This window comes from Lotus japonicus, chromosome 2 (assembly GCF_012489685.1).
Source record: "Lotus japonicus ecotype B-129 chromosome 2, LjGifu_v1.2".
In the NCBI taxonomy this organism is placed as follows: Eukaryota; Viridiplantae; Streptophyta; class Magnoliopsida; order Fabales; family Fabaceae; genus Lotus; species Lotus japonicus.
In genome coordinates, this window is record NC_080042.1 from 44,461,591 (window position 1) to 44,473,355 (window position 11,765).

Below are 11,765 nucleotides of genomic sequence, written 5' to 3' on the forward strand. Positions count from 1 at the left end.
ATAAATCGAGAGACAAACTAATCCTCAAATCCCTATAGGAGAAATGAAGAACAGATTGAGTTTCTGGATAAGTTAGGTGCCAGATTAGACCTGTTAGTATTTGAAGCAACAAATAAGTGGTAGGATTTAGAAATATTAGAATGGAATGCATGAACTATAAAACCGTATGGTTCATTACATTGATGGTCGGTACAACACCTAGAGTCTCAGTGTTGCCACACATACATGGTGAGGCACTAATGCATATTTATAGGCTGGAGTCACCGCCTTGATTATGCCAGTTTATCATATGATACAATTGGATCATTCTAGAGTTAGAAACATCAAGATAGTCTATGTGCTTTCTACAATAATGTAGATTTTAAAAGATAATTCTTGAAACTTGCATCCATTCTTAACACTCCTCCTTGATGTAAGTTTCTCCAACTTGAAGCATAGTTCGCAGCTCTTCAAATCTTGCTCCTAGTAATGCCTCTATGAATATCTCTGCTAGCTAGTCTTCATCTTGCAGTAGTTGAACTTGATCTTCCAGCTGTCTTTGCTTCTACCGTTGATGGTGCAATTTTGGCTTGCTTCACTTAGAAATCTTTCTTCTTGCCTCTAACCCTTCAACATGGTACTAGTTGTTGTTGGCTATTTCATCACTCTCATCAAATCCAACTAGAGTCATTTTGTTGGACTTGGATTGCCTGGGCTTGTACTCAAGCGGAATCTCAGAGGTCGTCGTCATAGCTAGGCTTGTGCTCCTTCTAGATAAACTTCAGTTTCAGTGGCCCGTGGCTATTTTTTTTAGATAATAGATTTCACCAAAAATAGGAATGGTGAAAGATGAAGGTCGAGTGATATTAGCCATTAACTTAGAAAAAGTATAGAGATGGGTTAAGAGTGCAAGGATAATTTTTAGAATAGTAGATAAGTAGTATCACTACGCCCAGTATATGACCGAACGCAGCTCGGATACCAGTGTTAGTATTTGAAGCAACAAATAAGTGGTAGGATTTAGAAATATTAGAATGGAATGCATGAACTATAAAACCGTATGGTTCATTACATTGATGGTGGGTACAACACCTAGAGTCTTAGTGTTGCCACACATACATGGTGAGGCACTAATGCATATTTGATTATGGCGGTTTATCATATGATACAATTGGATCATTCTAGAGTACTTGCATCATTACATTGATGGTGGGTACAACACCTAGAGTCTGGAGTCACCGCCTTAATTATGGCGGTTTATCATATGATACAATTGGATCATTCTAGAGTTAGAAACATCAAGAGAGTCTATGTACTTTCTACAATAATGTAGGTTTTAAAAGATAATTCTAGCAACTTGCATCAATTCTTAACAGACCTGCAAAAAAAATGGTTCCTATTTGAGATAAATTATTTATGTACTGGTGAGTCTCTGACTGTTTGCTTTTGATTATATCTTTGTGGTGCATTTATAGAGTATATCTATTCTAGGGATCATCATCATTTCACTCACTGCTCTATATCAGGTAAATTAATTGGAACAAGTCTTGCTTGATTTGCCAAATTGAGAGTTAGATCTGCAATTCTGCATGCATCACGGTTCACAGAATTCATCATTTTGAGGAAACTTAATTTGATCATTGCAAGCTTCTTCTAGAAATTAGAAGGATTCCGCCTGATGTAGAAATACTTGATGTAAAGGGCTGCACATTCTTGAAATATTTAGACCTCACACAAACTAAAGATTGTCTATTCTTGAGGGAACTTATTAATCACAATTACACTGACTGACACTGGTAGCATTTGCACGAGCTTTGATATACTCACACCTCTCTTCTCTTCATAATATTCCAGTTTTTCATAATATTAGAGTTTGGCTGGTTATTTCATAATATTCCATTTTTTTATGAAAATAGGGTATCACTACATCATTGATTAAGCATGATATACTTATAAGTAAACATAAACATCAGATTGGCTTCTCTCATCTTAAATTGAAAATGTGGTAGTTTTTTCACACCAAAAGCTTGTCAAATTTGGAGGGAAAATAATTAGTTATTTAACCATGTAGCTAAAAATATTTGTTTGTTTTTTGGTGAACTGAGAGATATGTGCTCTATTACTATTGGATGGCTGTGTGATTAGGGCAGCCAAGCTAGAGACAGTTACAATTTTGATTATATGGTAAAATTTCCTAAGAAGTATGGACATAAATTAAAGAAGCTGAGGATTTAATAGTAAGTATGTTGAAGATGTAAACATTTCAAGGAATGAAATTGAGATTGCCATTCAATTTGGTAATTGGTACTTTGAGCAAAAATATAAAAGATATGCAGATTCTGAAAGTAATTAGAGGGGAGACAAGGGATGTAAAGAAAACTGACTATTTCATTTGAAAAGGTTTTATGAACAATAGAAAATGGGAGAAAAGATCATAGTAATCTTGTTGTCTCCTGCAGATAAGATTGACAGAGAGATCCAATACTAAACTGCAGAACATTGTGGATGGTAGATAAACCTGGTGCCAATTGAAGTCAACTTGAATCTATCTTTTGCTGTTTCTTATTTTTATTATTTCCTTTAAATTTCAAGGCAACAACGAAAGCATAATTCTTTAGAAATTGTAGATAATTTTTACTATTGAATTCATGAATTCAGTTGAGTTAAGGAAGGTTTTTACTGGAGTGAAATAAGTTAATGAATTTGAAAAGACAAGTCAAGCCTGTACCGTTGACAATGTTTGGTTTATTCTGTTTTTAATGAAATAACATAGGGTTAATGGTAAATTAGTCCCTGATTTTGTAAGCGAGTTTGATTTTAGTCCCCCAGCAGAAAAATGAGGGACTAAAATCAAACTTGCTTACAAAATCAGGAACTAATTTGACCATTAACCCAATAATATATCTACAATGACAGTGAAAATTTTCCGTAAATTTCTACAATGGTTGGTTTGTGAATGCTGGTCAATAAATCAGCAAATTGAAGTGAATAAAACTTTCCCCTGCGACTTTACTATATACCAGTGGATACAAAACAATAACATATCTCACTATCACTTATGTCACCTGAGAGGTTGACCAAAAAGTCTAACTCAGAATTGGTCTTCTATGCTTTGCTCTTTAAATATTTGTTTGATTTTCGAGACACACACACCATTCATATTCCACACTCATCATTCCAAGCTTGCTTCTAATGGCTATGCTTATGCTACCATCCTCCTCCTCCTCCTCCTCCATCACCTATACATTCACCTATGATGTGTTCCTCAGTTTCACAGGCTGTGATACTCGCAACGGCTTTACTGGCAATCTCTACAAAGCTCTATGTGATAAGGGAATCCAAACATTTATCGATGATGGGGAGCTTCAGAAAGGGGAGGAAATCACACCAGCACTTGAGGAGGCCATTGAAAAATCCAGGATTGCCATTGTTGTGCTATCTAAGATCTATGCATTTTCCTCTTTTTGCTTACATGAACTTTCCAAAATCTTCGATTGCTTTAAGGAAAACTGTCGGTTCATTTGGCCAATATTTTATGATGTGGATCCTTCTGATGTACGTAAGCAAACCGGGACGTATGGAGAAGCAATGATTTTGCATGTGAAGAGGTTCAAAGATAGCAACGAGAAGCTCCAAAAATGGAGAACAACTCTACAAAAAGTGGCTGATTTGTCTGGCTGGCATTTCGATCATGGGTAAATTTCTTATACTTAATTTCTCTGTGTTCACATGGTAGGGATCCATGGAACTGGGATAGGTAAAACAACACTTGCTATAGCAGTTTACAATTTGATTGTTGACCATTTTGGAGGTTTATGTTTTTTGGAAAATGTAAGAGAAAATTCTAAAAAACATGGGCTACTACATTTCCAAAAGGTCCTTCTTTTGGACATACTTGGAGATAAGAAAATTGAGTTAACAAGTGTCAAGCAGGGAATTTCAATAATACAACATAGACTCCAACAAAAGAAGATTCTTCTGATTTTAGATGATGTTGACAAGGAGGAGCAAATACAATGTATTGTTGGAAGACCTAATTGGTTTGGTCCTGGTAGTAGGGTTATCATTACGGCTCGGGATAAACACTTGTTAGCATGCCACGGGGTTGAAAAAACACATGAAGTGGAAGAGTTGAACAAGAATGCCGCTATTGAATTGCTCAGGTGGAAAGCTTTTAAAAATAACAAAGTTAGACCAAGTTATGTGGACATATTAAACCGTGCATTGGCTTATGCTTCCGGTCTTCCATTGGCTTTGGAAGTAATGGGTTCTAACTTGTGTGGAAAAAATACAAAAGGATGGGAATCTGTATTAGAACAGTATGAAAGAATTCCAGATAAAAGGATTCAAAAGATACTTAAAGTGAGCTTTGATGCTTTGGAGGAAGAAGAGCAAAGTATTTTCCTTGACATTGCTTGTTGCTTCAAAGGATATAAATTGAAAGAGGTCGAAACTATACTCAATGCTCATCATGATCAATACATAAAATATCACATCGGAGTGTTGGTTGAAAAATCTCTAATAAAGATTTCTTGGGGTGAAATTACATTACATGACTTGTTGGAACACATGGGTAAAAAAATTGTGAGACAAGAATCACTAAAAGAGCCTGGAAAACGCTGTACGTTATGGTCTCATGAAGATATATTTAAAGTTTTGGAAGAAAATACGGTAAGACGAATATGGATGATTTGTTCTTTTATCTTTCAGCTTGATTTAGTTTTTTTATTATTGAGAGCTACGATTTTTCCCTTTATAATGTTTGAATGTCTATAAATAAGTGTTGATGTCCTAACGTATCTGTATTTATTTTGATTGATATTTAATTTTTTTTAAAGGGTACAAGTAAAATTGAAATGATACATCTAGATTCACCGTTATTTGAAGAAGTAGATTGGGATGGAGAGACTTTCAAGGAGATGATAAAACTCAAAACACTTATTATTAGAGAAAGTCATTTTTCTAACGGTCCCAAGTATCTTCCTAATACTCCCTCCGTTCCTATTTAACTGTCCAGGAAGAGAAAAAACACACATATTAAGGAGTGCAATTAATTTTGTTACTTTTCATAAAAGTATTATTTGATTTCCTATTTCACCCTTTAAAATGTATATTATCTTTCCTCATTTATTGTTCCTGCAATGACATTTCTTGGAAAAACATCATTTAATGCTCTCTTGAAACTCTAAGACCATCTACAATGGTTTCAACATTCAACACCCTCAACACTCCACTTTTTCTCTTCCCAACACTCCACATCACCTTCTCTCTCCAGTTCAACACTTCATTCAACTTTTACCCACTCCAATGGTTTTTCATTCAACACCCTACCCCCTACCCCACCACTTTTTTTATTTCATATTTTGATTTAATTTTATATTTTTCTTTTTAGGATTTCACAAAATTAAAATTTTCGATAAAAATTAAATTAAATAAACTATTATCGATTTAATTTAATTTAATGTTTTTTTTATTTTTTAAATTTAAATTAAATTAACGTAATATTTTTTTAACGTAAATTAAATTATAACACTTAACAATTTAATATTTTTTAAAAAATATACACAATAATTTATTTTATTTTATTAACTTCAAATGGAAGAAAAGAAACTAAGCACAATAATATTGGTAAGATGATGGAAAACTTGGTTATTTTTTTCTGTGTCCAAATCAAACGAACCAAGTATCTATTTATAAAGAAAAAAAATCATGAATTTTGGTAAAAAAAATTATATTTTTAAAATTTTTTTTTGAATGAAATAATTGAGTTGGAAAGATTAGGATAAACGAAAATCGCCCGGACCAATCAAACAACGCCACGTGTCCCACTGCAGCGCCTCCCTCTCTCTTCTGACACGTGTGTGGCACGCGCCTATCGGTGCCCAACCAGGGCGTGCCACGCGTCCCACCTGCAGCGCCCACGGGTCCCACATGCAGCCCACCTGACACGTTACGCGCCTTGTCGGCGCGTGTGTGGCACGCGCCTGTCAGTCACCAATCAGGGCGTGCCACGTGGCTCCGGATGCAGGTTTAAGCTGTTGTTCTGTACTAGGGATGCTTACGTGAAAGAGGGAAAGAAAGTAAACCCTAGCAGAGCACTTAAAATAGCAAAGATGTCATAAAAGGTAAATTCTCATTAAATGTTCAAAAAAGTGATTCGTACAAGGTGATGACCTCCCCTTTTATAGAGGGTGTGGTCATGATATGGACTTTTCCTATATTTGGGCTTGACAATCAGGGCCCAAATCTCTATGTGTATAAGACAAATCCAAAGGAATCTTCCAGCTAGCTTGTAGGTCCGTCTGAAGGGAGGGCGAGATTCCTTGTTGTTTTATCTTCTTGAAACTGTTCATCTTCTTCTTTTATCTTTTATGAAATTACCCAGCATATCTTTGAATAATGTTAGTATTTCTTCCATAGAACTTTCTTCGCCTTCTTCAGAGGGGGAAATTTCTGCCCCCACTGTTATTGAAATCCAATCCTCGCCTTCTACTCACGAGGATTCCGGCCCAGCCGGTTCTGTCGATTCTGTCCTTTCTTCTAATGGGGATTTATCCTCGCCCGAATGGCGTACAAACGCGCATTTAGTTGAAGATAAATATCTGTGGCGTTCCATCTGGGGTAGTATTGGGAGCATCAACTCGCTTCAGATATCTGCCCAAGGGTTTACGAAGATAAATCCCGCCACATCTAATAACGAAGATCTTCAGTTGAATGTTCTTCCATGCGGCGAGGATGATTGTGTTCTTTTACGCAAAGAATCGTCAGATGAATCGCCCGATTTCTTTTTCGTTTATGGTTATTTTTTCACTGACTTGAATATTAAACTTCCTTTCTCGCCTTTCATATGTCACGTTCTATCCTTTCTGAACGTGGCGCCTTGTCAACTCCAGCCCAACGCTTGGGGTTTTATCCGCTGCTTTGAAATTCTTTGTGAACATTTGAGCTTCACGCCCACCTACCCCTTGTTTTTTCTTTTCTATAAGTCTGTTACCAAGAAACCCACGTCCGTAAAGTGGGTCCCCCTTTTAACCCGCAAGAAAATGAGCCGATTTACTGCCCTTAAGAGCCATTACAAAGTGTGGCAGAAAAAATACTTTAAAATTGTGGAATCGTCTGAAATAAAGGACTTGTTTCAGGATTCCGACAATAATCCTCTCTTCCCCTTTTATTGGACGAAAAATCCTCGCCGAAAAATCTCCGTTTCGTATGACGCCTTGGATGATTCTGAGCGAGGGGTCGCCGATTATCTCCGCTCATTGTCGGTAGTCTCTGGTCATGACTTGATTGAGGCGTCGAAATCTGGCAACTTAAATCAATTCGTTAGTAAGTTTATAATCTTCACACATAACTTGCTTTTTTATTCATATGTCACGTCTAACTGATACTTTCTTGTGCAGCCACGATGGGTAAGGGAAAAGTCGACGCCAGCCCACTGAATATGAAAGCATACCTCGCCCAATCTGCTGAAGCGGCGAGAAAAAGAGCGGCGGAAGCCGAGCAAAAGAAGAAGCTTGAAGGTGCTTCGGATTCTGACAACCTCAGGGATCCTAAGCGCCAAAAAACTTCAGGCGCCGCTGAAAGAACTACTGGTGGTAAACCTCTTCACCAGACGACTCTCAATCCAACTAGTTCGGGCTCCAAGAGTAAACCGGTGGAGAAAAAGAAGGGACATGACAACGTCCTGCCACCCCAACAAGATTCAAGCATGTGAAGGTATGAAAAACGGTAGAAAGGGGGGGTTTGAATAACATTTTCAAGATAAAACTTCCACCTTAAAGATTTTGGCAAATCTTTCGAAACCAATTAAGTGCTAAAGATAAGAGATAGAAAAGCACACAAGGATTTTATCCTGGTTCACTTGATAAATCCCTCAAGCTAATTCAGTCCACCCGTTAAGGTGATTTCTTCCTTCTTAGAATGAAGGCAATCCACTAATCAGGTATGTGTTACAACTGCACTTGAGACCTACAAGTGACTAACAATACACTGACTTAGCTCACACTAAGATTCACTCTCTTAGTCTTCTCTAGGATCCGATCAACCTTGATCTCCTAAAGGCAAACTATACAACTGTATATGAAGTTCTTGTTTACAAAGAAAGTGCTTCTAGAAAGCTTATAGTAAACACAGTGAAATTCAAGATGAAAGAAAGCTTAGAAGGATTTGAATAATTCTTGCGCGTGTGTGAATGCTTCTAGCCGCTTCTTTCAATCTTCAGCCTCTATTTATACTCCAAGATTAGGGTTGAACCTGCATGGAAATGCTACCGTTGGAGGGCAGTTCTGGAAATTCCAGCTTCTGCTGTGGCTGAGGATGTTAGGTAGGTCGTCAGGATAATACATTTTGCTTTTGTACTTTGGATAGTGACTTGACCTTAACCTCGTAGACTTCTGATCAGAGGAGCGCTTCGTGTTGGAACTTGTGAAGCTGATTGATCAGAGTCAGAAGGAAGCTTGGATCCTCTGACCGCTGTACCTTCTGATCTTCACTTCAGAGGATCAGTACATGGTCTTCAGAGCCAGTTGCTTCTGGACTTCAGAGTCTTCACTCTTCAGAGTCTGGATCGTCAGAGTCTTCTACACCATCAGAGCCTCTGAGCCTTCAGAGTCTCTTGGTTGTCAGATCTTCTGGATCATCAAAGCTTCAAGTGAGCTGAGTCCTTATCAGAGCTTGATATACTTCAGATCTTCTGAAGCTTTTCCACTGTTCAGTCTGAACATGGAGAATGCGAAAGCGTTGCTTGGGTCACTCTTTAAGCATAGTGCTTCTGATTTGTGTGAGATAAAATAGAGGTCAGAGCCTGTAAATAGCACACTCAGAAAAACACGTTAGAGTACCACAATTGTTCATATCAAAAGGTTAACTTGTAATCATCAAAACATAGAGTTGTACTACTAGATCAAAACTTGATCTTACAGCATGATGATTAACCGCCCGCCGACCCCATTTGGCCATGCTAGCACTTGTTCAGCCATTGGAGGCGAGGCTTCTCCTCCTTTGCTAAACTTGTCCGATCCTCACTTCAATGGTTTGGACTTCATGAATCGAACTTTCGATAACCGGCTTCATAAAGACATTGCTGGTCAAGGCCCCCTCAATATTGCTTCTATGGCCATTCACAATGCGCTTTCCGCCGCCAGTACCGTGGCGGGTATGGCTTATTATGTTAAGGACTTGCACACGACCAAGAATCGTTTTGAGAAGAAGGCGACTGACTATAAGGCTGCGTATGAGCGAGCAAAAGTCGACGCTGAAGCCGCCAACAAGCATCTGAAGTCTGCTGAGGAGAAATGTGCTAAGTTAACTGAAGACTTGGTGACTTCTGACCTGCTCCTTCAGAAGACTAAATCCCTGAAAGAAGCCATCAATGTCAAACACACTGCTGTTCAAGCTAAGTGCCAAAAGCTGACAAAGAAATATGAACGCCTGAACGCTTCCATTTTAGGGCGCGCATCCCTTCAATTTGCTCAAGGTTTTCTGGCGGCCAAAGAGCAAATCAGTATTGTTGAGCCGGGATTTGACCTTTCTCGCATCGGGTTTTTGAAGGAGATCAAAGATGGTCAGGTGGTCGGCGATGATGATGTTGACATTGCCCTCCTTCCTCAATTCGATTCCGAGAGTGAACCTGAGGAAGAAGGTGAAGATGCTCATGGCGAGGGAAAGAATGGGGATGATGGCAAGAAAGATCCACAAGCTAATGCAAGTCAAGACAACAACGCCAACAATGAGAACTTAGCTTGATTTTACTTGTTTTATTTTGTTTAAGTGTCTTACTTTATTTTGGGCTTTGCCCTTTTGCTTCCTTGTTGTTTTAAGAGATGTAGGGGCCACACCCTTTTCGTTATCTCAATGAAGTTCTTTTTAATTCAACTGTTACCGTTTACCTCTAACTGTTGTTATCTTGACGTTGTTCATTTACTAAATCTTTGTCGTTTATCGGTTGATATACCTTAGTCGATTTTTCGACGTGGCTTGGTTTCTAGTGGCCACTAGAATTGCCAAGGCTTTTGATATTCGATGGCGATACTTTCTTATTCCGAAAGGATTAGTCGCGGTATTTTGATACCCTGATACGACTTGCGCCGCATAAACTTGCAATATAAATCAAAAAATAAACAATTTCTTGAAATGATTTTTTCATAACATTTCATAAATGGGAGCAATTGTCCCTTCATTCTTTACATATGCCGCCTCATTAAAAACCTTTCCAAAGAAAGGGAAAAAGAGTGCGACTTCATTCATTTTGTTGTTGCCTTTAGCTGAAATACTGCTTCAAATGAGAGGCATTCCATGTTCGTGGAATCTTTTGACCATTGAGTTGTTCCAATTTATAAGCTCCTCCTCCAACATCACCAATTATCCTGTAAGGCCCGCCCCAATTGGGCAAAAGTTTGTTATGCTTGTCGGGTATAGTGTTCTTTCGAAGCACTAAGTCCCCCACCCTCATAGTTCTTGGAACTACCTTCGTTGCAAATTTCCTGGCAACTTTTACCTTCCCCGCCTCATTCCTTAGGTGTGCCTCCCGTTGTTCCTCAGGCAGCATGATTAAATTTGCTATCAAGTTTTCCCCATTGTCGTCCTCATAAAACCGAGTTACTCGCCAAGTTTGGTTCTCAATTTCCACAAGGAGCATGGCATCAGTTCCATAAGTTAAACGATATGGGGTTTCCTTCGTGCTTGTCTGCTCAGTTGTGTTATATGCCCATAGGACGCCTGGTAGCTCCTCCGCCCAAAGACCTTTCGCCTCATCCAATTTCTTCTTTAAGCCTTTTAAAATAACCTTGTTGGCTGATTCGGCCTGTCCATTTGTCTGTGGATGTTCTACTGATGCAAATCTCATTTCAATTCCCATATATGCACAAAATTCTCTGGTGACTTGACTTGTGAATTGAGTCCCATTGTCCATTACCAAAGCCATGGGGACCCCAAATCTGCACACAATACGTCGCCACAGAAAATTCCTGACCTTGGCGGCCGTAATAGTCGCCACTGCTTCCGCTTCTATCCACTTGGTGAAATAATCAACCGCCACAATGATATACTTCAGTTGTGCCTTAGCTACTGGGAAAGGTCCTAGAATGTCAGTCCCCCACATAGCAAATGGCCAAGGTGCCATCATGGTTGTTAACTCCTCAGGCGGGGCTTTATGTAAGTCAGAAAAAACTTGACACTTTTCACACTTCTTAACATATTCTAGACAATCCCTCTTCATTGTTGGCAAGTAAAATCCTGCCCTCAAAACCTTTACTGCCAACTGTAACACCCCGATTTCGGGCGTCACTTTAGTAACCAAAAGAAATACTTAAGCGGAAAAGCGTGAATTATTTTTTTCCGACAATATAACTAAAGACAGAAAACAATAAACTCCTCAACAAAAGATAAAAGAAACTAATATACAACTATATATACATGCCCCGCTAATACAAACCACGTCACGAGTAACCTCCAGTGACGGGTGACAGAAAGAAAGTAACGCCCGAAGGCAATATGTACAGTCCAAGGTAAAATCCTGTGTCCTAAACACTATACCTCAAAAACTGAGAACAAGTTGGCCCAGCGGCCTAAGAAAAGACCTCCTAAATCCAACCAGCTCTCTGTGATCTCCATAAGAAAACCACACAAAAAGCTACCGGCAGGAAACTACCCTGTCCCAAATCTGAAAGCATGACGGTCAGAGCTACGACACTACTCCTACACTAATCCCAACACGAGGAGCCCACACTAGCACTCGGTCCTACATGCTAGCGCGGTCGTCGTCCGAATCTGCATCCAGGACGACTAGG

The 11,765-nt window shown here is 38.9% G+C and overlaps 1 protein-coding gene and 1 pseudogene across 1 annotated transcript; one reads left to right on the forward strand and one right to left on the reverse strand.

The window, feature by feature from the left end:
* The first annotated feature begins 3,145 nt into the window (after window positions 1-3,145).
* On the forward strand, window positions 3,146-4,813 carry LOC130735404 (disease resistance protein RPV1-like; annotated as a pseudogene).
* A 5,200-nt stretch (window positions 4,814-10,013) lies between these two features.
* LOC130736480 (uncharacterized) lies at window positions 10,014-10,900 on the reverse strand. Its single transcript, XM_057588309.1, has 2 exons — window positions 10,445-10,900; window positions 10,014-10,073 (listed from the first exon to the last, which is right to left on the reverse strand). The coding sequence occupies exons 1-2, from the start codon at window positions 10,898-10,900 to the stop codon at window positions 10,014-10,016; spliced, it is 516 nt and encodes a 171-aa protein (XP_057444292.1).
* Between the last annotated feature and the right edge of the window lie 865 nt (window positions 10,901-11,765).

Coding starts and splice junctions, on each gene's coding strand:
- LOC130736480 (XM_057588309.1), bottom strand. CDS start 10,900: ATGGCTTTGGTAATGGACAATGGGACTCAATTCACAAGTCAAGTCACC. Junction 10,074..10,444: donor CCAGGAAATTTGCAACGAAG/GTAGTTCCAAGA, acceptor TTATATTGCAAG/TTTATGCGGCGCAAGTCGTA.